The 25,872-nt window shown below is 45.6% G+C and overlaps 1 protein-coding gene across 2 annotated transcripts in view; it reads right to left on the minus strand.

Moving 5' to 3' along the window:
• HIF1A (hypoxia inducible factor 1 subunit alpha) overlaps positions 1–25,872 on the minus strand; it is a 273,305-nt gene that overhangs the window by 147,346 nt on the left and 100,087 nt on the right. For both annotated transcript variants that reach the window (XM_078660334.1, XM_078660333.1), the window contains exons 6-7: positions 23,258–23,460; positions 241–347 (exon numbers count right to left, since the gene is read on the minus strand). In XM_078660334.1, the coding sequence (XP_078516460.1) occupies positions 241–347; positions 23,258–23,460 (310 nt within the window). The remainder of the gene's footprint in view (positions 1–240; positions 348–23,257; positions 23,461–25,872) is intronic.

Here is a 25,872-nt window from a genome sequence, read left to right on the forward strand (position 1 = left end):
GTTAGGAATAGCAATATTAGTTAAGGGGCAGGGCACACTGAAGTAATAATTGGCTGATGTTGAGTACGGTCCCCTGCTACGCTTTCGGCCCTCTAACACCCCTAAGTCGACAACTACGGCAAACCTCCCTCCCATTTGATATTATAGATTAAATAATGAATAACTTGAGCTTACTGATTTGTATACAGGATAGTTTCTAATAAAGAATTTAATGGTTTCTGAATTTTATCTTCAACTTACTGTCGTGATGAGTTTTGGTCAGATGATCTGAGTCCAGTGCATGGTAATATTCATAAATTGAACGACCCAACAGTTCATCAGGCTCATACCCCATCAGCTCGGTGATTCTTTATAATGAAACGATAGACAACGGGTCACTACAATCTGTTCTTTTTATGTATAAAGCTTTTTCAGCTCAAAATGACAAAAAGAGCTGGAGCACTGTGTACTGAAGTATGACCAGGCCCACTGGAATTATGTGGCTTGAGAGAGCCAAATTATGTGAATAGGGTTGAGTGAATTATGCGGCAAGAACAGGCAAATTATGCAGCACATTTTGTAATAACATTAATTCATTATTTTGCCATTTTTAAACTTGGTAACACAGTATGGGTATTGGTTGCACCTCATTAGTACCAGTTTAACACAAAATATAGCAATATAGCACCAGAAAGGTGACCAGTACCGCTTTGCAAATGACATTCCACTGCGCAGCAATACGTTGTTGCTTTTTTACAAACTTTTGAACCGTGAGTGCTAGAAAAAAATGTTTTTTTGTTAAAATCTGCAGTTTATGCGGCAGGTGATGTACTATGTGGCAAATCATTATGCGAAGAGCGCGGCAGCTGCACAATTGCATAATTCCAGTGGCCCCGAATAGACTTGTCCACATCTTCAGAATTCCCATTTGGCATTTTACAATGTAACACAATAAACAATATTTCGTTTCAAACAAGTACATAACCAAACACAATTTGCCATTTTGTACTTAACTTTTACTAATTGCCGCTAAAAAAAAAAGGTAAGCACAGTAAGTCTGACTTGACAGCACATTATACCTGTTGTTCCAATTCTTTACATACCCATAGAGTTTGCTTTAGCTCCATCCCCTTATGAGCAGTACCCTCTAACCTCATGTTTCTTGCTGTTGGGTGTATCATTTAGCGTCCAATGGTAGTGTTTTTATTGCGAATCATAAGAGGCTATTTTACATTTCAAAAGTGCAGAATCCTGACACATTAAATGATTTATCTCATAGATGTGTTGCATACAGAAAATCACGGTTTGCTTTATTTTCTGAAGCAGTCTATTAAAATGTATTTTAGCCGTGGATGAAATGCAAAGTAGAGCTATTGGCTTTGCCAATGCTTCTTTATCCAAAAAAGCATCAGTTAATGTCTATCAGCGAAAAACAATTTTCCCAACCCCCAAGATTGCACTGCTAGAAAGGGAAAAAGACACAGATCAAGCAAATGATTAAAAAGCAAGCATTGAAAATGAATCGGTCTCGCCTTTAAGTTACAGCCTTTTTGCTATGCTAATGGTATTGTTTAGCAAAGCAAAAGGCGAGACCTATTGGATTTTTAATGCTTGTTATACTCAGTGTGGTATACCAGACCATTGTCTTGAAGATACTTGGCAATTATCTTTTAGGAGTCAACGGGTAAAATCCCATACTCTAGGGCACTGGCATTAGGTTTCTCCTCGCCGGACATGAACGTCTGCACAGTGAGCACATTCAATGAGACCAGTGAAATCGGTCAGGCCTCACCACATGGCCATAAACTCAGAAGAGGTTAACCTGGCGGCCTAACTATGCTGTGTTACTTTGAGGAACACATCAAGATAGCCTTCCCATGAAAAGTAACAAAAAACGTCAATATGGCACGGTGGGTAGGCATTGGATCTTTGGCGGGTGCCCTAGCTGCATGGTTAAGGGCAAGAGCCGCAGAAAGTTGTTGTGAAGCTTACTACAAGCACGACACATACTCCTTCTAAGATACCCAAGGAAATCAAGTTTTTAAAAAATACATCAAACTGTCTTAAGTAGGCCATGTCCAGGCGTGTTTCTACAGTACTGAGTTCATATGAGAGACAAGATGGGCTGGCAACATTTCCCAAGTGTGAAATCCTGTGTCTAGTGTATGGTTTTAGAAGTCACTCTGGTGAGTGATTTGGATAATATGCATGCACTTCTGTGCAAGAACATGCTTAGTGCTGTGATTAAACCACTAACTAGATGTAGAGTGAAGAATTATAAATGTTTACCCCTCTCAATTTCAAGCATACATTTACAAGCATTATGTGTGGAACAAAAGTAACTTTATAACCATAACAGACAATGTTGGACCAGCTGGAGCGTGATAACTACAGAGTATGCAATGTAAATGTAAAATGTAAATTGATACTTGTATAGCGCACTACTCACCCGCAAGGGTCTCAAGGCGCTTGTACGAATACCGCTGTGGAACCCATCCTGGCTTTCCCTGTGAGGCGGCCACTCCTGGGCACCCCCAAGGTGGAGGCCAGGCATCCTTAGCGTTGTGGGGGCCGTTGTGGAGATTAAGCAAGCTATTGCCCTGAGTTGCAGAGTGGGACTCCATGATTGGAATAGGCACCGAGGCGAGAATGATCAGGTCTGTGGAATTTTTTAGCTCAAGAGCCGCCGAGGCGAGGAATTGAACCCTGGTCCCGGGCTAGACCTCTGCATCAGGGTCTGCCGCGCTAACCATTGAGTCACACTTCTCCACGAAACACTGCTCTCCTGTTTATAAAGCACTGAGCTTGTACTCCGTGCTATACAGTGTGTACGGTAGTATTATATGACAATGCCCTGCTACACCGGGAGGGGGCCCCTTGGAGGGGAAGTTTGTTGTTTTTGACCGGAGGCTCGCTCACCTGCCGCCGCAGCGCTTTCCGGCAGTTGGGGCAGATGAGGTAGTCGGCAGTTGGGGCAGATGAGGTAGTCGGCAGTGCCGGAGATGGTGTCCACGCTGCTCCTATGCATCCTGCCGCCAGCCCTGCAGCCTGATTCACACCGCTGGGACCCGGGGAGCAGCGGCAGCGAAGGCAGCAGCAGGAGGGGCCATGGCAGAGACACGCCTGCAGCGGGAGCAAGACTGGCAGCGGGACCACGGCAGAGACACGCTTGCAGCGGGGGCAAGATTGGCAGCAGTGCCCGCTCATGCCGAGCCCTGGGGGTGTAGGCTGACTTAGGGCTCCGCCTCTTTCTTGAGCGAATGCTGTGGGAGAGAGGGTGGGACAAAAGAAGTTTGCCTCTCCCAGTGCTGCAAAATAAAGCTTTTTAATGCAGAGATATAGAGGTGGTGAAATTCGGCATTGGGCGTAGATGAAACGCAAAAATATTTGTCCCAAATGTGCACCTTTATAGTGCCTCTCCAGTAATAAGACGCGCTATATACATCCAGTTTTAAGCAGCGTTGCCGCCAGCCCCGCAACCCGATTCACACCGCTGGGACCCGGGCAGCGGAGGCAGCAGCAGGAGGGGCCACGGCACAGACACGCCTGCAGCGGGGGCAAGATTGGCAGCAGTACCCGCGGGTCCACGGCAGAGACACGCTTGCAGCCGGGGCAAGATTGGCAGCAGTGCCCGCCCAGGCCGAGCCCTGGGGGTGTAGACTGACTGAACGCTCCGCCTCTTTCTTGAATGCTGTGGTAGAGGGTGGGACAAAAGAAGTCTGCCTCTCGCCGAAAGAACAAAGAATGCCGGTAAAAAAAAGGCGGGCCGTGCCCCGGAAACCACATAATGCAGAGTTTAATTCTTTTAGAGCCGTCGCAATTGGACGGCTGGTGTAAAAGGTTTCTTATCTTCTTTATAGGGCGAAACAGATGGCCCCATAAAGAAGAAAAGAAAGCTTTTACCACACAAGTAAGTCAAGGAAGCCAGTCTGAAAGGGACAGGGCTAAAAGAGAAAGAAGTACATCACTGGGACCTCTTTTCCAATGGCTGGCCACAGTTTAGCATGAACTGTGACGCCAGCCAATGGAAAAGAGGGGCGGGGCTTAACCTCGCTAGTGAAAGGTACTCTACGTCATTAAATCTCACCAGCGAGACTGCGCATGTGCGCATCCTACGCTAGCCGAGACCTAAAAACTATAGGTGAAAAGTAATTGTATTTTTTTTGGGCCACATAATTCTCGTTATCGACCAAAATCATCAGTTACGATGCAGATGAAACTGTTTCTTACTTGTAGTCCCAATTCTGCATCATAAGAATCTCCACATTAAATGACCCTCCCACCTCCCCCACTGTCATTGTATTGGGCATCTGAAACAGCAACTACTTCCTTGTCACCATATATACTTTCTTTCACTTTAGAAAGAACTGACTGTGTGGCACCGGCTACTATTGTGTAGTATGGGTAGTGGAAGCTCCTGGAGCCTTAAAGGGACAGGAAGCTATTTATCAGGTTACTTCAATGCAAGCCCAGCAGGCTGCACTTTTCCCTTAATGTTAGACATGTACATGCTGTAATGCTGTCTTGCAACAGGGTATTTAAAAGGCTCTTGTAGGGTGCAGATGATGCAAAGGGTCATATGTATCAAGGCGAATTGCGATCGCAAACGCTGAAATTCGCAGAATTTCAGCGTTTGCGATCGCAATTTGGCCTAGTGCTGTGTATGAAAGCACAACTGTCTCGAAAATTTAGGAATAACAAAATTTGCAATTACTCATTTTGCGAATGCATTTAAGGAATCGCAAATTGCGATTCCTTAAATGGAATGTATGAAGCACCCAAGTTGTGCGAATATGGCATAAGGAATCGCAAATTACCACCAACTACAGGTTGGTGGTAATATGAGATTTCTTTTAAAAATGCAAATTTTTGCATTTTTTAAAGTGGCATGTGGCGCGCACACATATGCACCCATGCTCATTTCAGGTGTTCAACAGGGTCCTTGTGACACCCTGGCACACTTGAAATTGCATTCTTAATTTGCGATTCTCTAATTGGGAATCACAAATTGAGAATGTCTTCCCATTAATTCCTATGGACCTCTAGGCCTATAGGAACGAATGGGGAGGTATTCCTTAATTGTGAATCACAATTTGCGATTCGCTATTAAGGAATATGTAGGATGCACAAATTTTACTGCAAATCCTACATACATAGCGTTTTGCGATTCTCAAATAGCGATTCTCAAAAATGTGCTATTTGAGAATCGCAAACCCTAACATTGATACATATTGCCCGAAGTCACAACCTATATGTGAATTTCTGGACAAATATATAGATATGAAATGTTAAGGGTTCCACACATACATGGTGGGGAATTATCCTAAAAGTTATGGCTATCAATGAAAACTCTATGATGCAAAATAGTAATTTATTTAGGGCCGTTTTTAAACACAATCCTATTAAGATATATTCTTGTAAATCTGAATTCCAAAATGAAGTGGGCAGCTTGGGAGGGTACAGCTGGTATTACAACATAAGAGAGAAAGGGTGGAGTGTAGAGAAGGGAAAACACTTCTGTGTTTAAATGCTGTCTGGGAAAATAACGAAGTAGGAGGGACTACAGGGAGGATGTGGCTGAACAAGGCACATTTGTGATGTCGAATTAGGGACCCAGGGGGAGGGGCTCATGCAATACTGAGTATTTATATAGCTCTCACTGCCTCTGATGAGGCACCAAAGTGCTATTTTGGACAATAGGACACTACCTTTGGGAGCCCAGGTGTTTGTGGTTTAGGCTATAATATGATCGGATTATGCAGTGTCCTGTGCTGAAATGTCCGGTCACACACATTTATTGATCAAATTCCATATGAGGGGTGTTGGGAAGCCATGTGTTTGGGTTGATTTGTAGTATATTAGTCATGCCGCTCGTACAGGACTGGTCTGCAGGCAGGTTGAGAAGATTGATAGTTGGCGGGATAGGAACATGAAGGGCAGTGAGTAGAAAGGGAGGCTGAGGTTATAGATAGATGTAAAGAAATCCATGCAGTTAGTCTGTTGTTCATGTCTAATTAGGTTCATGCTGGGGGGGTGTTTTCTATGCCTCGGGTATGAAGGATTGCACTTAATTTGCAAAAAATGTATAGTTGGCTGTTTATGCTCACTGAGTTAACACTACAATGCGTTGCCTTGGACGGTTTGTTGTCATCTGCTACATCAGACTATTTGTCTGTAGTGGATTTATTTGGCTCTCGTTCATTTTGATAAAACATAAAGGTTGATAAGAGAAGACAGATGAGGAAGGGCAGGCTACGGATGCATTCACATATATAACTGAGGCTACAAAATTGGGAGTAATGCATGACTTAGTGAAGTGAGGACGGAAAACACGTTTTAACTGGAATCCAATAGAAAAGTTTAACAAGCATTGGAAATGCAATAGGTCTCGCACCATTAGAGTTAGTGCTTTTAGAATTGTTTATGGGTTTTTTTTGTAAATGTTTAGCATTTTTGTTTCCTGTAGCCAATGCTAAAGTATTACAAATAAAAAAAGCCATAAACATTTATAAAAGCTCTAACTGAAATGGTCTGAGAACTATTGCACTGTGTGAGGGTGAGGGGTTGAGGGTGAGTGAGGATGAGTGAGAGTGAGGGTGAGTGAGGGGTTGAGGGTGAGTGAGGGGTTGAGGGTGAGTGAGGGGTTGAGGGTGAGTGAGGGGTTGAGGGTGAGTGAGGGTGAGGGTGGGTGAGGGGTTGAGGGTGAGTGAGGGTGAGTTTGAGGGGTTGAGGGTGAGGGTGAGTGAGGGTGAGTGAGGGTGAGGGGTTGAGGGTGAGTGAGGGTGAGGGTGAGTGAGGGTGAGGGGTTGAGGGTGAGGGGTTGAGGGTGAGGGGTTGAGGGTGAGGGGTTGAGGGTGAGGGGTTGAGGGTGAGGGGTTGAGGGTGAGGGGTTGAGGGTGAGGGGTTGAGGGTGAGGGGTTGAGGGTGAGGGGTTGAGGGTGAGGGGTTGAGGGTGAGTGAGTGAGGGTGAGGGGGTGAGGGTGGGTGAGGGGTTGAGGGTGAGGGGCTGAGGGTGAGTGAGGGTGAGGGGTTGAGGGTGAGTGAGGGTGAGGGGTTGAGGGTGAGTGAGGGTGAGGGCGAGTGAGGGTGAGGGGTTGAGGGTGAGGGGTTGAGGGTGAGGGTGAGGGGTTGAGGGTGAGTGAGTGAGGGTGAGTGAGTGAGGGTGAGTGAGGGTGAGTGAGGGTGAGGGGTTGAGGGGGAGGGGTTGAGGGTGAGTGAGGGTGAGGGGTTGAGGGTGAGTGAGGGTGAGGGGTTGAGGGTGAGTGAGGGTGAGGGGTTGAGGGTGAGTGAGGGTGAGGGGTTGAGGGTGAGTGAGGGTGAGGGTGAGTGAGGGTGAGGGGTTGAGGGTGAGTGAGGGTGAGGGGTTGAGGGTGAGGGGTTGAGGGTGAGTGAGGGTGAGTGAGGGTGAGTGAGGGTGAGGCTGAGGGGTTGAGGGTGAGTGAGAGTGAGTGTTGTGAGAGAGGGGTGATGAGGCCTGGTTGTTGTGAGAGAGGGGTGATGAGTCCTGGTTGTTTTGAGGTACAGCTGATGAGGCCTGGTTGTTGTGAAGTATCTGACTTTCTTGTGAAGACAAGTGCGTCATAAGCTTAAACGAGAGCCTTGCATTCTCTGTTCCCGATCCTTGCACCCATGCATGGCTCGGGTCTCAGGGCAGCTACCAGGAGTTCTAACAGCTCTCATCAGGTTTCTACAGCTAGTTCCCCGGTTTTGTGGGCTGGGCATGAATAGTGGGCAAGAAACAGCTAATTATAGAAGGGCCGCTTTTGAATGAATTAATTAATAAACCTTTACACCGCAGATATTCAAAGGTCAAGCCACTGATGAGTTGTGATGTTTTGTTTTGTAAGAGGTGTTAAGCTGACTTGCAGGCGCCGGAGAGAATTCACACGGCAATTTGCCCGCCTCCGTTTCAGTTGCAGACTGTTTATGAGCTCAGCAGCAAGGTTTTGGTTGGTTAATCACAGGAACCCTCAAGAGGTGTAGAATTAAATATTAAACCTGAGGTAGGATGGGGCCTTCCCACGGCTGCATTTATCCACAGTCCGGCTTCCAGGAAGAGGTGAGGCGAGTGGCACACGTCTGTCTCGTACAGCTTTTCCTTGGGTTGGTGAGCCTGCGGGGGCTCTCGTAAGTCAGGCTGCCCTGTTTGCCTCTGGAGAAAGACAAGCCCTAGCTCGTCTGCAGCGAAAGTGGGGGTGCTGGCTTGTGGCCATGACAGACGGTACACTGAAAAGCAGAGTGGAGGGCGGCCTCTGAATTCCAGCATGCCCTGACGTGTCGGCGGGGACAGAAGTGTATGCAGCCCCTCCTCCCCCCACGCTCAAGGCTGGCAGCCTGAAGGAAGAGACAGCTGGAGCGGTGGGTTATGTGAGGAATCTTTCACTCGAGTGTGCCGGGTCAGAGGCCTACCTCTAGGGTCAGTGAGCAGAGCCTTGTGTAATGTGTGCACCTGCAAACAAACCAGGACAAGCACAAGCGCTAATACACACAGCCCTGTACACACAACGAGTAACGGCTTGAGGAGGTGAGGGAAGGGCTAAAGGCAACAATGTCACCGGGTGAAAAGAAAGAGAAAGCAGGGTAACCTGACCCAGGAGGGGGGAGGAGGGAGGAGAAATGCGTCTCGGCTGGAGCAGGGGGCGGAGCAGGGAGAGCGGGCTTAGAAATGTACTTCACACGGCCGGCCGGTCGTGAAACTGAAAGCATGGCCGGCCGGCCGTGAAAGCCTTTGATGCCGCAGGGGGTGGAGCGGCACCAGCTGGGAGAGTAGGCAAGGCAGGCGGCTGGGGGCATGTGCACGCGCTTTTAAGCTCAATGCGCATGCGCATTGAGCTTAAATTTCTCGTGCACTGCAAGGAATCGCCACGATTCCTTGCAAGTTGGATAAAGAGTGGATAAGCCACCATAGTCTCGCTTGCTCGATGCGCATGCGCATCGACAGGCGAGACCTAAAAAGCTAGAGGGGAGAGGGAGCATGCAGGATAGATATATTGTATTGCACAATTAGTTCAAACCATTGTAATTCATACAAAAAAAACTTTAAAGCACTTTCCGTTCGCTATTAAAAAAGGAGTTCATGTTAAAAGAGAGTGCATGACTGGCATGGCTGAAATTCATGGAGGTCGTCTACTGATGCAATAGATTTAATCTCAGACTTGTATTTTACAAAACGGGATGTCGTCTGAGCTGAATCACCCTTCACACTCTCCTCTAGGGCCTCTTTACATGTCCGCACATTGAGGATCCACCTAATTGGACACAACCAAAACGTTCACAAGGTGAGTAAGATCCTTCAAATGCACAAGACATGAATTAAATGTTCTTCTCTGTTGCCGCAAAAACGGCACTGAGAGGGCGTATCTGCCTTATACCTTTGGCCATACTTGTACACCATCAGGGGGATTAGGCCAAAACGTAATCTCATTAGGTGATGTTACTGATGGCTTCATGCGGGATGACAGATAGTGTGGTAGAGTTTTATGATCATAGAGGTTTGTCGCCCAGCTACCACGAGAGAGATTTTTCACAGCAAGTGCATCATAAAATAGGCGTTCCAGCACATACCACTGGAACTCAAAACACCACCTTACACCAAGCGATAGAAGACTACACCCAGGTGAAGTTACAGCAACTGCTGCAACGCCGTCCTCTGCATCACCTTTGGGAAGGTGTGCTTACGTAGCACGCTTGTGCTGCTGTACTCAAGAAGAGCACAGGGGCATTGTCGGGATCGGTACAGAATATACAATGGATATATATCAAGTATTACCGCAGACATCACCTGCCCTCTTGGGTTTAGTCTGGAGCAGTATAGGCCATGCTACCACTAAGATAGCTTGTCCGTAGGTTGACTTACAACCACCCACCAGGGTATGCTGAATGAGACCAAGTGTCCCAAAGAGATCCTGACCTGCGTCAAGACACCCTGCAGAAAAACAATGCCCCTCTGACACTACTCAGCCTATACCCCCGAAAGCAATCCCCCTACAACCATAGTGTAGACTATCACAGGTTGGTGAGGCCAACCCCTGGCCAAGACCAGGTGACGAGGGTGCCACCCCATGCTAGCATCTCCCCCAAAAGTGCAATAGGAAAAACCGGCACTTGTCACTGCGATCCACTACACACCTTTCCACAAAGCATCAGCAGACCACACCCAGTGATGTACGGCTATTGCCGAAGCGCCGTTCTCCCAATTCTATTGTAAAGTTGTGCTTAGTTCACTCTTGTGCAACTGTATTCACGAGGAGAACAGAGGGATATTACAGTGCGCCATGCAAAATTGGTATGAAAACTTGTGTCCCAGGATCTGGAACGCACTTCCTCCTGAAACAAGACTCATCTCTTCCTCCCTTCTTTTTAAGAAAGAAGTTAAAAGTATCCTTATGGCTAAATACACTTGAACAATTTCGCGTGTTTTACATTAAGAACAGTATTACCAGTTTGGCGCTATGATATTGCCTATATATTCCTATGCACGTGTTTATTTACAGCGAGTGGATGGCCTACGCTCCAATTTTGCCTGCTACCTCGTACCTGTACTATACGTTATATGGGTACTATGTTATATACTATATTGGTGCTATGTACATGAACCTGTTGATGACTTACGCTCCAACTATGCCTGCTACCTCATACCTGTACTATACGTTATATTGGTACTATGTTATATACTATATTGGTGCTATGTACATGATCATGTTGATCTACCTCCCCACTATGCCCCCTTGTTCCCCTACCCTCCACCTGCCTTTGTAAAGCGCTCTGTTATCTGCAAAGATCTTGTTCGCGCTATATAAAACTCTCAAAATAAAAATAAATAAATAAATAAATGTTCCTCTGACAAGATCTTCGCTTGTATGCTCAGTACTTTTGTGACTACCCCTGTGGGCAGCGAACAAGCTCATATATCTTGAGCTTCTAGCGCGTCCAAGCAGTATGTTAAAAATTGAACTCTTTAGTGTAAGGACATTGGCCTTTTTAATTTTTAAGCAGTAGGCAATAAATCTTGCTTTCATAATCCAATGTTGGGATGACAAGCTAAACTCCATACAGATTTGGGCGTGAGAGGTCGAGTTGGGTAGATGGAACACTCTACGAAAACAGGCTGATTGCACTCTGTCTAACCAGGTGAACATTTTATCTTTGAAGGTTATGGCGCCAAAGGCTAAGGTCGGTAAAGGTTTGGCACCTATCACTCCGATTAATGGAGAGAGAACTGGAGAATAGAGTGCTTTCTTGGTTCTTAAGAAGGTCCCCTCCAGGCAGCGAGCCACTCCTTGCATTGCAGCAATGTGCGGAGCCGGTCTTCCTCTGTGATCCATCCAGACTCCCAGGTACTTATATGCAGCCACTACCTCTATTGATTTCCCTTCAATATACCAGGAGCGCTTTCTTGCTCGTCGTCTCAAGGCTATCATCACCTTGCTTTTTGCGATGTTAATCTCTACAAAGTTTGTTTTAAAGTACAAAGCCAAGGAATCGAAGAGTCTTTTGAGTCCCAACTGGGTTTGATCAAGGAGAATCCTATTCTAGGCGGAAATGCTTGAGGGAGAGCCAGCCACTCAGGCAGGTCTGCTAGGTACAAATTAAAGAGTAGAGGGGCCAACATGCAGCCCTGCTTTAAGCCTCTTGTTGTAATGAAGAGAAAGCCACAGGCAGGTAAGTAAGAAAGTCTTTATTCTGTCATCCGCTCTCCGTACTTCACAGGCTGTACAACATTCCACTTGGAACTCTCAAGGGGAACGTTCCAACAGGGTACAGCGGGCGGGGGAGAGAGGAATGTACCAACGGGGAAGAAAGGAGAAAACAGCAGAGGGAAGGTAATGAGGGGAAAGAAGGGATATTATAACATCTCCCTACGGAGGGGAAAAGGAAAACACAGGAGACGCACAACTGGAAGAAAGGAGAGAGAGGAGAGGGGATGCTGGGAGAAAATGCAGGGGGAATAAGAAACAGAGGAACAGAGGAACCCCAAGGGCCAGGAGTACCGAGGGCACCTGGAAGAGAGGAGAGAGAACCGGCAGGGAGGGTTATGATGAAGGTGTGTACAGATTTTATGCAAGCCAGATCAGGGGATTCAGAGTTGCCAAATGGGGTCATTGTCTCCTTGGCTTTGTGCAGAAGATTCCTCCTGCTTGATGCCCTGCTCATAAAGGAATGTCTTAATTTCCAAAGATGAGAATTGGATATCCTTGTTAGGGACTAAGTAAGCTGGTACACCTTCACATGCAAATGAGTCTTTTAAGAGTCAATGAGAGTCTTTGTCGAAACATGTGAGACCCACAAGTATTTGATCCAGTGAGAAGTGTAGTCCATGAGTACCATCAAAAATCTCTTCTGGACTCCTAATTGACCCGTGGTACAAATTATCTCTAATGCCAACTTAGTCCATGGAGTTTTAGGAACTGCTGTGGGATTATCCAGCAGGTTACAATTATTCTCAGCAGGCAAACTTAACAACATAAGATCCTGATACGGCATGAACCATCTCTGGCAACCCTTCTTCTACAGGGGTTTTGGCAATGTATTTAAAAATGCTGTTACCAGGCCTTGCTAACTACATTTTGGCCTAATTCAGTGGGCGACTCAGAACAACTGCTTATATCCCTGCTGATTTCCTACACCCGCTCAACTACGGGAACTTGATCTTTATTGTTAGGGTCGAGTATAATCCCCAGGTCTCTTTGATGATGCCAACCCAACAGATTAGATCCTTTGGGTTGCCATGCACACTTTATACCATGTAGTTCTACTGTTGAATTTAATACACACATACATCATCCCTACTAAAGGAATGTTCTCATTAGCATGCCCTACAACCGAAATGTCAGGTTCTAGCATTTCGAGACTGGAGGTATCAAAAATGTAATTTATGGTATTGATATTGAATAAGGTAACCGGGGCACACGAATGGGCCAACACATCTAAGGGCTTGCTATTGACAAAGATGGTACATTTAGGATGATCAATAGGACTGTGGTCTTTGAATTGCCCTTGAGTACTGGCGGAAACATGACAGCCCCTAGTTTTCACATGGAAAACATATTTAGGGGCCAAGTCCCCTTCACTATGCACAACTTTCACTTGGTAGTTTTCACTGTTGTTGCACACTCTACCTAAGCGTCCCTCCTTGTTACATTTTACACACGTGACATTGCGGACAGTGCAATGCACATCATTGGCCAGATGGTCGCTGCTGCCACATCTATAGCATTTCAACCATTCCTTTTTCTTGGCAGAGTGATTAACCTTGACTTCTCCTGGTCTAACCTTGAACACTTCATTATCATTGGGACTGACCTGGGCATCATTGCTATTGCAAACATTGACCACAAGCTCACTAGGAGTCGTCATCTCTTTGATACACTTAGCAGTGTGTTCTACAGACTGCTATATTGACCGCTTCTTTTATGGTGGGGTTTTTTGCCAGGAGCTTTTCTTGAATGTGACAATTGTTAGTGCGCCTGACTAGTTGGTCCCTGATGAGTGAATCAGTAAGTTCACCAAAGTCACATAGTTGTGTCAGGCCTCAAAGTGCTGCTATATAATTAATGAATGATTCCTGTTTTCCTTGGATGCGGGCAAAGAACTGATGTCGCTCCAAAACAAAGTTCACCCTGTCACCAAAATGTGCCTCTAATTTTAAAAGTGGTACAAAAGGGGGTGGTGATGCCACTGGATTCAAGCAAGCCTGGCTGAAGACGGCTGTAATGCCAGAAACCGGTCCTAGGAACCTAGTTTCCGGTCCAGGGAAGGCATGGCATGGCAGTTCGGGCTGGACTGTTCCCATGAGGCACAGGGTCAGACTGATTTGCATATGGCCATGTCTGAACTGGGGTGGCAGAGTGGGCTAAAGAACGGTGATGGATTAAACCCAGATCTGTTGACTGGGTGTGAGTGTTTGATTGGTTCAGATGCTCCGTCCATCACCACCCCCTTTTGTACCGTTTTGTTCGCCATAAGTTGGCAGGGTATGCTCAGACGTGAGTCCCTTGCTCACTTTGCCACTGGATTCAAGCAAGCCTGGCTGAAGACGGCTGTAATGCCAGAAACCGGTCCTAGGAACCTTGTTTCCGGTCCAGGGAAGGCATGGCGTGGCAGTTCGGGCTGGACTGTTCCCATGAAGCACAGGGTCAGACTGATATGCATATGGCCATGTCTGAACTGGGGTGGCAGAGTGGGCTAAAGAACGGTGATGGATTAAACCCAGATCTGTTGACTGGGTGTGAGTGATTGGTTGGTTCAGATGCTCCGTCCATCACCACCCCCTTCTGTACCGCTCTAATTTTAAAAGGGTAATTTTAAACTTATCTGTATCATCCTCCTCCTCTTCTAACTAAGGTTCAGGTAAGGTGTCATAAATCTTCCTAACTTGTATACCTAGGTTAGGCAAAAATATATGTTGTTTGCGAACTGTCGAATACCTTCCGCCTCCTATGGCAATGAGGTAGGAGGCGAATATATTTATCCATTCCTTCCAGTGAATTTCTGGTTCTCCTATCTCATTTAGGAATGGAGGAGGTTGATTCATAGCTTGTCCAGCCATAGAGGTGAGGGAAAGTCATGCTAGACGCAGCAAGGGAGAATATTGCAATGACTGTAAGGGTTGTACAACAACGTTAATAGGGGTGGGTGGGGGGGGGCATCCTAGGAGACAGACCCAAAAAGGATTGCTGAAATGTTTACTTAATTAAGTAACCACAACGAGTAAGTTAGTACAAACTCAGAAACTCAACATATGCACAGGAGCGGTCACTTTTATACTTTAAATAACTTTAAATAATTGAAGCATGCCGGAAAACATGCCAGTAAAATGATACTCAGTAAGCATAATACTCTAAATACATAAAAAAAATAATGAAGCATGCAGGCAGAATCTTATAATGCAGTACGCAGTGAGCGTAATACAACCTCAGATGTGTATAACGATAGTAATAGGGTAGGCAAAAATAGTACAGAATAAGTAAAAGGGGAATGCAGGGAGACAGGGAGGGGAGTGGTTATGCCAGAGAAAATAGGTCTAATGGTTCAAGGATAAACTAAACAAGATTTAGGTCCAATAGTTCAACGAAGAGTGTCACCGTGTGAAAAGAAAACACCAATATAATGGTATGGGAAGGTGTGTGTATCACCGTAGATCGCAGTGACACACAAAAGGTGAGGATGAGAATATCTTGATGAACAACCTACCCCAGCAACAAAAGGGGAAAGTCTTACTTGTAAAACTGAAGGAGTAAGCTTAACAATGCCAGATACACCTGGACACAGCCGGCTGAAGATGGAGCACACAAGACTTGTCGTGAAAGGCACAAACATGGAGGATCAGCTGTGAGATGGCTGGAGCGCCAAAGAACTTGACTAAGTGCTCGGGAGCCGGTTGTGGAGAAGCTGGTGTGCCGGCAGAAGGCTGGACGACCCGGCACTGAATGGATAGCGCCGGAACGAAACTGACGAGGGCTAAGACCCGGCTGCCGTGTAGCTGGTGCGCCGGCAGCAAGTTTCCTGACAGGAACCCAGTGGCAAGATGGAGACCAACATCAGAAACCACAATTTCACAAAAGAGGAGCTTCGATGTGAGCAGGGCCAGCGAAGGGCTGGTAGGCACCGGAGACCACTGAGTAGCTGACAGGATTCAGCTGAGGCCGCGGAACGTTGTAGTTGAAGAGATCCTCTAAGGCTCTAAGAGGCGACATACACACAGACTAGGTAGCGTGGACCCCACATGATGAGAAGAACATAGGAATTCCTGGATGAGGAAACCGAGAAACGCTGCAGTTGAAGCGAACTTTTGAGGCAGTATGAAGCAGCAGGTAAAAGCGCAGCACATGGACCCTGCCATGCTCCGATGAACTCCTCGTAGAATGTAAGGTATTCGATGAGAAGACAGCTGAGGGAAACTCACTCAGGAACCCAAAGTAGTTGACTCCTTGTTCTGTGCTTGACGGTGTGCCGGTTGAGGAGACACCGGGCAGACGCTTGAGGCACTCCTCTGAGGTGCTATGAGGCAGCAGGCATGCAGCGCGGACCCAGAGGACGCCACAACCATATACCACAGACCGCAACCGGTCCCAGAGCAGAGGCTCACCCTAAGGAGCACTAACTGCAAACACAACAATGATGGACAGCACCACAGTCAGGGATTGAGGCTATACTGGCCCATAATCGGAATGTCACACTGCGAACCTGTGGCAGCGACGGTTGTAATCGGAGCAGTCAGAAGCACAGTGGAGTCTAGCCTCACATTCATATGAGAAAAATGTGATAATGAGACTTCCACTAAACCAGGATGTGAGGACCGCTCCTGAGGTAACCAGTGGAGCACTTCTTTTTCGAATAAGACACTTCTGAGGAATAGAACACTTCAATTAAAACGAATCACCAACCATGCAGGCACGCAGGAAGGAGAGCATAAAGAAAGGGGAGATGACAGAGATGGCCCCCTACGCCAATTAGTCGCCAGTGTTGTAATGAAGAGAAATCCACAGGCAGGTAAGTAAGAACGTCTTTATTCTGTCATCCACTGTCCGTACTTCACAGGTTGTCCAACATTCCACTGAGAAATCTCAAGGGGGACGTTCCAACAGGGTACAGGGGGCGGGGGAGAGAGGAACGTACCAAATGGGAAGAAAGGAGAAAACAGCAGAGGGAAGGTAATGAGGGGAAAGAAGGAAGATTACAACACCTCTGTTGGTCATGATTTTATTGCTTATTGACCATCCAGAGGATACTCTTATTTTTACCCAGGTGTCAGTGTACAGGGCGATGAGAGCATTAAGTAGGGATTGCGGGATGAACCATTTCATTAATTTTTCCCAGAGTCTGAGACAAACAACGCTAATCAAAAGCTTTTCGGAAATCAATGAACCCTCCATATACCTATTTTCCTTTTATAGCAAGCGTGCCCTCAATCGTGTGGGCTAGACAGATCAAATTGTCTTCAATGTGGCAGCCCTTTTAGAAGAGTAAAGGGTATTAAATTACAGTCTTTCACCCAGGTAGTCAGTTCTTGAAGTAGAGCACTTGCATAGGCCTTCCCTTCAACATCGAGGAGGTCAATTATCCGGTAGTTATCGGGACTGGACCGCGGACCTTTTTTATGAATGGGGACGAGGAGAGAGCCTCGTCAGGAATAGGACCGCCCATTCTGCTGGCCTCAAATAGAGTGGCCAAGAGTGCGGCCCACTTGTGAATAGATGCTTTGTACATCTTTGTTGGTATGCCATTTGGGCCCGGCACCCCTCGCCGCATTTTTTTAATAATGAGTGCAACTTGGGTTGGTGTGATCTTGATGGTGGACTTCGGTCCGATGTAGGAGTTAATATGGCTAGAACTGTGATGGCTAGGCCAGTTGTGTCTATTGGGCTCTACGTAGAGTGCGACAATGAGGGCCTCCCATTCGGCAGGAGAGATGTTTGTTACGGGAGGTGGATGGGCAGGTCGGACACCCTTCTTTACCCAGCTCCAGAATCTCCTTTGATTTCATAATTGTGTGGGCGATTGTCCAGCGATGTTCTTCTTTCATCCTCTGGGAGGTGAACCTTGCCTTCCTGTACTCCTTGAGAGTGAGGGAGCACACAGGAAATTAATTAGACAAGAATAAAAGGAGACATAGATGAGTTTGGCACGTTGCAAGGGAGTCAGTCAGGTGTGAAACAAATGAGTGGGCAGGAGCATGTATACACTGGTAATAAAATAAAGTGAGAAGGAGATCTCCTTAGTGGGGTTAAGTGGGATTTACACACTGAAATTCATAGGAAATAGGTAGCTGGAATAAAAATCAGGTAATAGGACAGTAACAAAAGAAAAGGGGTAAGTCAGGTAAATGTCTGCCTGTAAGACTTATCAAATTACAGGCCAAGAGAAGATGTTCTAACAGAGTGGGGGCTTCTACAAATGGAGGACAGGATGAGGTCCTGGACTGAAACTTACGATACACGATATCAAGAAGGGCAAGAGGTAGTTTATGAATGACTGGAGAGAACAACAGAAAATCAGGAAAGCACTGCATCTGAAAGGGAAAAAAAATAAGACAATGGACCACTATGCAAAGGCTGCAAAACTAAATTGCAGTGAACAAAGATGAGAAGGGAGTGGTGTGATTTATAAAAGTAACAGAAACAGTTTCAGTTAGTTACCAAAACTGAAATCGGAACAAAGAGATGTAAGAATAAAGAAGGCATTTACAGAGTTGATTGTTAACTACACAACGGCCGCATTTTTTATAGTCGTGGTGGCAATAAGGCAAGCACAGATAGAGTATTTCAGAGTAGAGAACGTGAGTTTAATAGGAAAATAATGACAATATGCTCTAAATGTACTAAGAAAGGACCCTGAAGAAAGAAATTAGAGAGCAATTAAGTAAGTAAGCAATAAGCTGAAATCAAAGTTGGAGAATCATGAAAAAAGACAAGATCGAAAGATGTTTTATATAGTGAGTCTATTTGAAGACAACATGGAGCTCAGATAGGAGCTGTCGATTATACTTTCAGAAGATGTTCACTTGCAGCACAGGCTAGTTTAAGTAAGGACCAATTATGCTGCATAAATATTTAACAGCTTACAAACAGACACTGATACGTTCCTATCATGAGCCCCCAAAAGAAAAATTCATACTAGGAACTGCAATGAAGAAAAGTGTGAGGAAATGTCTTTCTTAAAGGGGTAAATGGAATGACGTTAATGCATTGTGATGTGGTAAATATGATATTGGGGAAAGAAACTCAAAGGTCTATAATGCAAGACAAGATAGACACGAACAGCTAATAAAAATCAAGGCACACTACCAGACAACGGGTGACAATTACAGAACTTTGACCACAGCAAGTTTTTGGGTTGAGAATTGTGATAAGGCTTGATAGGCCCTATAGGACGAACACATAGCTGCCAAGATTTCAGATTGCTATGAGTGACATTTTCATAATTTCAGTGTAATTATGAGTGACATTTCAACGACTATGAGTGACACTTTCTCGCTAGCAAAATCAAGCAGTAAAAGACGAGGGAATCATATAAATGTCAGAAATTACATTTATTTGAGCAAAGCTGCTAATGTTTCAGACTGCTTATGTGTGACATTTTCATAGATTCGGTGGATTTACAAAAGACATTTAACAACTAAATGCATGACAGTTTGAGCTACACTTCTTGTGGCCAAATAATGCAAAGAAGTCCATGAAAACAGACAAATTTCAGAAATCACACTGAGTTCAGCAATAAGAAATTCGAACTCCGTAGCAGGTGCTTTTAAGGCAATTTTTTTTTTTTTAAATAATCAGCACTCTCCACCCCAACCTCAGCTTCAGGTGCGGCTGAACCACACAAATCAAAGGGTTCTCTGTGATAAAAGAAGCAACCCACTGAGCTATCTACATATAATACAGTTCATTACAATACAATATGCTGTTAGACTTTCTTTGCAGTATGCATATAAACTCTCTGCTCTACTTAATAGTGAGTGAAAACAGCCATGGGACAAACTCTGGCAGATCTCTAGCGGGGATATTAGTCATCTGCCTCAACTCTGCCTAAGCACGTCTCACAGTGCTGGGAAAATAAAGGCTGCTGCTTGTAGTACCACTGACAAGTAAGGATATTAAACCCTTTAACTAAACTAGCAGTTTGATGATTTATTAATGCAGGCAAAAACTCAGAGATGGCCTGCATTTACAGCACAAACAGACAACTTCAGTGTACCCATTTACAAAGCGCTATGCTGTGCTGGAGGCCCACTCCCCATTCTCTTAATAAACATTTTGAGTTTCATCAGCGAATTATTAAATGAATATCTGACTTACCTGGTGTGATCTCTTGATAGTCAGAAGGATCCACTGAGAGGAGCTGCCTGAGTGTCACAGCAGAGATCGTTAGCCTGTCTCTTCTTAAGAGAGTCAGACAGCGCAGCCGTGCTGCAGCATCAACCTGTGCCACCTGCTCTCACTGTCAGAATCACGGTTGCGTGGTGAGTCCGGCCCGGGGCACTAGTTGGGCTCTGACTGGCTGGGCAGGGCACAGCAAGTATGTGCCCAGGTTATGAGGAGGTGAACAGGTGGATTGCCACCGGCTTCCTACTTTAACTCAGGGCCATGCATCAGGGCGCACGGAGGAACAGCAATGAATTCCTCGGTACCTTGGGGCCCGGCTGGCAGGCAGGAAATGAAACATCCTGTCAGACTGGTACAGTCGAATGAGGACCTGACAAGGTCCGTGCACCGACCCTTCCCTCCCATAGAGAGAAGCTATCACACCAACCTTGGGGGGGGAGGGGGGGGCAATGAATCAATCCTCTAGGCTTGTTCTGTTCTTCCTCTGCCGTGCCCCATGCTCACTGAGCCGGCCGGCGTGACTCTCTATACCAGTGAGGGCGGGCCCTCTCACCGGACAGCGATCTCCTGTGACTGCATGATGGGCCCTGTCTTTCACCAGTGCCCTCTGAGTTTTGCTGGCCTCGGCTGCTCGGAAATAAAATTGCCGGCGGGCGGCATTGCCTTTATTAATTTAGTTTCCTGGGCCTGTCCCGTCCTAGCGTAGCGACCTGACTGCAGGACAGATCTGAGGTGCGATGTTCGCTCTGGCGGCGGCCCCATCATCACATGGCTGCTAGACTGTGGTGCAGCACCCCTCCGGCCACGGTGTGTGTCCAGTCGAGGCAGGTTCTTACAAAATTAGGCCGCGCGGCCGGACCTCTATAAACGCGGAAAGTGAGGCAGCTAACGTGACTGTCTGCCGTCCGCCCGGCCACGTGCGGCCATGCACCGCATGTATTAAATTTATCCAAGCAAGTCCTGAAGTCAGTGTAAATGCCACGACGGGCGAGGAAATACCTTGGCACCCGTGGTGAGTGCCTAGCTGTGTGAGCCTGCCAGCATCTTGCTGAGAGGGCGAACCCGCCCCCTTTATTAATTGCAACGGTGTCCCGGCCGTGCCAAACTTAAGCCGGGGCGCGGCAGGAAATTACAGCGCCGCGGACAGCCTGGAGGCAGCATTGTTACATTGTAGCCGCCTAGCGCTGCCGCACTCTCACTCAGCCCACAAGCTCAGAGATTAACTATTTATGAACTACAGCAGCATGTCAATCGGACTCAGAGCAGCAGAAGCCGTGCACAGGCGCCTCTGGTGGCGCGAGTTTATGAGTCGGCAAAATGCGTGACAATGCATTTCAGTGCGGTGTTGCGGAACACCGCACTGAAATGCGTGAGTGTCACACCTGTTGCGTGATACTTGACAGGACTGCAAACAGTGTAAAAGCAACATGAGATAGTTTCTGAGAAGAGAATCAAAGATTGGCTGAGGTGATGAGAATGGCAATATTTAATTTGAGGCTCAGTAAAGAAAATTCAATGTGAGCTGATTAATTAGCAGAGAAAAAGAAGAGTTTGTGAGCATGGGTGTGAAAAAACGAGCAAGGGTTGAAAAATTAAGACAGAGAAGTAGGCGTTCTGAGACAGCGAAAAGAAGGTAACAGCGGGGGCCCAGGTTCACTAGCATTAGACAATATCCTTTAATTTTTTGGGTACACCTTTAACAGACCTTGGAGGCAGTAAATAAATCAAAGGTACACAATCAATTTTAATGGTGTCCCCGATAACAGACCATATTTTATTCCAGAATTATGCAGTTACTATGTAGGTTGATACTAAATGAATAAATCATCACAGAACAGTGCACAACCCCCAACCAATAATAATGCCTGTCAAGTATGTTAAAATGGCTTTAGTAGCCCACCCTCTGGTGAGAAAACAAAGACCATAATGCAAACTACTCATGACGGGCTACCCAGGCAAGTGCAGGATACCCTTGAGGTGATGTACAGAAGTACAGTAGAAGTAGAATGCATCACTACAAGGCCCACAGTGCTATGGGAGGTTAGAAACGGCCACAGACTGTAGGTGAGCCTAGAAAGAGGAAGTTTTTTTTAAACCAATACAAGTACCTTAAAAGTCATTAATATTGACGTTTGGGATGCACTCAGTACTTTCACATTAAACTGTAGGAAGGGCAACCTTTAGTCGGTCGGGTGGGTCAGGAACATTTACTAACTAGTGAGAAATCTCAGGGACATCACATCTTTTGAGTCGAGAAGAGTTTAAATGTGCTTAAATGTTAAATCGATACATCTCTACACTCCAGAATGTGTACTCATTGACTTAAGCATCGCCCTACATAAGATGGTGATCAACTAACAGTATAATTGGGTGGGGGGTGATGGGGTATGGAGGCTGTCTCTGAAATAAGTGCCACATATCGCATAACAAACGTCTTGGTTGCATAACACCCACAATCATCAGGCTCCCCATATCTGAAGATGGTGCCCTCTGGAAATGCTTAAAAGTGAAGTTCCTTCAATTTTCCAAATGCTATAGGCTTTTTTTAGTTTCCTTCCTCATAAACCCACATCAAGGATAAATACATTCCGTAGCAAATAAGTATTACATTTGTGTCTACAGATGTTCTACAAGATCATGGGGGTTACTGTTAACGTTCTCTCTTTTTTGCCTCTCTAACTTGACAATCTGAACAGCTATCGGCCTGGAAGTCATGACTGTTTACATTTAGAATCACTCAAAAAGACAAACAATTTTCCGATTTTATACATATTTAAAAATAAACACAGACTGGAAAATAGATAGTCCTATGTCTGTATTTATCAGTAAAACTCGGAGCCTCAATTATAATATGTGCTTTAAATGAAACACGGTTAGTGACAATTTTTTCATCTCTTTCAGGCTGTTACTTTCATGAATATACAAGCATTAATTAAAATCAAATTCATTTCGCATTGATGTAGCTGTTTAAAAAGCAAATAAACAATATTACAAGAATAGCTGAAACTAGCGTCACAGGCATTCATTCTGAAAATACTTGAATTAGTTATCAGTTAAAAACATGACAATAGACCCAGTGCAGTGTACTAATATAGCCTTAGAGCCCGATGCAGTGGGCCCTACCGGCCATTAAAGGCCCACTCCAGCCTTTAATAAAGGAGTGGGCTTTTAAGGGCCGGTACAGCCCGCTATGGAGGGCTCTATGGCTATTAGAACAGTCCACCACTAGAGGGCAGAATGCTCTAACTTGAGCCAGAGGCGGTTGAAACCCCTTGGGCTCCGTGAGGCCTTTGAGAAACATTGGAATGTTGATGCTCTGTGCTTCTACCGACCATTAGAAGCCTAGAGCACTCCATTGTTTTCAATAGAGCTTCCAACATTCCAATGTTCTAATATTAAAAAGATTACTTTTCAACAACTGGCGTCATAAAAGAAAAACATATCCCGGCACCAACCTTTCATCACAATATGAAAATTTCATGTCCAGGCTGTGGCGACTGAGGAAGGTTTTGCTGTCCAATGGAACTTCAATGTTAGATGGATGAGGGATAGGTTCGCAGATCAGTACCAAGCACGTCATCGGAGGCTTTTTGTAGCCACAGTCAGTGTGGTTGTTGCAGATGTCGTAGACACGAATATGTCCTGTGCAATGAAGAACCTAGATGTATTAACAAAAAATGTTAAATACTGTACACAGAAAACAGATGAGCGAGGAGGCAATTTAAATGTTCTTGGCTAAGAGTGGAAGTTTTAAAGTTTGTCTTTATGTTTGTAATCGCTGCCAGATTTAGCAGAATTGTGTAAGGTCCACATAAAAGTGTCATCTACAAACTAAATGAATCTCGCACTGAAAGAGAACACATTAAAAGGGGGGACTGGGGAGGGGTATAGATTTTTCATCAACGACTTCCCCAGATGAAAGTTTAATGCCGAAATATCCTGAAACAATATGCACGAGTTTATGTCTACATGGGATTAGATACGACTTCCGGTTTCGCTTTTTCTGTCAGTGCAGTGAACCATCTGGCACACATTCCACCGAGCTGGACGGCTATAATATTTTATTCTCCTTTTAAGTTTGACTTGCCTTTTCATATGTACATGAGCTTTCTTTTACAAACAACGGTGTTTAGTATCAATATATGGAGGATATACTGAATACTTTAGTGTAACATCTGAGCATCTTTGCCCTCAAAGCCAACGGGACTATACATTTTAATGTGATTTATTTATTTATTTTATTTTTAAAGTTTTATATAGCGCGAACAAGATCTTTGCAGATATCAGAGCGCTTTACAGAAACAGTAGGTAGGATAAACAAGACTCTTAAATCAATATGAGATTCCGTAGACAGTGAGATGCAAAAATAGGGTATCAATCATACAAGAGTATACAGAGTAATAACAATCAAGAAACAATAATATGGAAGCAGTACAATGTCTAAACGGATAAGATTATAGCACCCCAGAGGGTGAGTAAACACAATGTTGAAAGCAAAGTAGTAGTCAGTAGTGGGTGCGTTGCAGGTTATTGAGGCACTCAAGTCCTAGTGTACAACCCAATAAACAAGTTGGAAATCAATAGTATAGCATCCGTGCAATGAATTAGATCCAGAAGCAGACAAAAAATGGACTGACATAGTTAAGTATTCAGACAGCCGATAATGTGGGAGCCAAATACTGTCATTGTTCCAGTATCAATAGTGTTCAGGTGTATTTAGCCATAAGGATGGCCTTCACCTCTTTCTTGAAGAGTATAGTGGACGGGATAAGCCTGGTTTCTGGTGGGAGTGCATTCCAGATCCTAGGTGCCATTCCAGAGAAGGAGCGTTTGTATGTTTTTTCCTTCCGGAATCTCCGTGGTTTCAGGAGGAGAGTGTTTGTGCTTCTGTTGGATCTTGAGCCTCCTGATATGGTCAGCTTATGAGAGAGGTAGTTGGGTGCCTTGTGGTGTACGGCCGAGTGTGTCATACAGGCAATTCTCAACTGAATTCTGGCTTCAATAGGCAGCCAGTTCAGGGTTTTTAAGTCAGGGGATATATGCGAGTGTTTTCTTGAGCCAGTGATGAGTCTCGCGGCCGCGTTCAGGGAGGCTCTTAGGGGAGCCGTTGTTGTCAGGGGGAGCCCGCTGAGAGCCACAATTCCGTAGTCTATGCGAGGAATGACTAAGGCTTGTACCACAGTTTGGAAGTCCTTGGGTGGTAGGAAGGGTTTGAGTTTTCTCAGCGTGTTGATTTGGAAGTTGGCTCCTTTAGTTGCTATGCTAATTTGCTGCTGCATGTCGAGATTGCAGTCCAGTGTGATGCCAAGGGATTTCGCTGAGTCCACGATGGTGGGTTGGACATTGAGTGCGGTTAGATGATTGAGCCAGGTTTGGGTGATGGCCTTTTTCGCAGGAGGAGAGATCAGAAGGAACTCAGTTTTCAGAGCATTTAGTTTGAGGTGATTGTCGGCCAGCCAAGCTTGGGTGTTTCTTAGTGTGGCATTCAACAGTTTGATGTCTTCAGGGGATTGAAGCTTGAGGTAGAGCTGAGTGTCATCGGCGTACATATGGAAATGTACCTTAGAAGATTGAAGCAAGGTGGTGAGTGGTTCCATGACGAGGTTGAACAATGTGGGGGGATAGGGAGGAACCTTGCGGGACGCCCAGTGTTACTGGCACAGGCGAGGACAGTGCGTTGTTGATCTTGAACCTCTGAGAACGGTTGTGCAGAAAGGACGTGAACCATTTGAGAACCGTCCCGGATATGCCCATTCTGGTATTTAGGAGCTCCAGTAGATTCTCGTGTTTGACCGTATCAAATGCTGAAGAGAGGTCAAGAAGGATGAGGAGGCAAGACTCATTGTGATCAAGGATCTGGAGGGCATCATCTATTATGTGTGTCATGGCCGTTTCCGTGCTATGCTTTGCTCTGAATCCGGATTGGTGAGAGTTGAGGAGGTCAAACTGCTCAATGTGTTTTGTCAGTTGGAGTTGTACGCATTTTTCTAACAGTTTTGCTAGAGTGGTGATATTGGTGATAGGACGATAGTTGTTTAGGTCAGCCGGGTCAGCTGTGGGTTTCTTGAGT

The sequence above is a fragment of the Lissotriton helveticus genome, chromosome 9 (genome assembly GCF_964261635.1).
Source record: "Lissotriton helveticus chromosome 9, aLisHel1.1, whole genome shotgun sequence".
Lineage (NCBI taxonomy): Eukaryota > Metazoa > Chordata > Amphibia > Caudata > Salamandridae > Lissotriton > Lissotriton helveticus.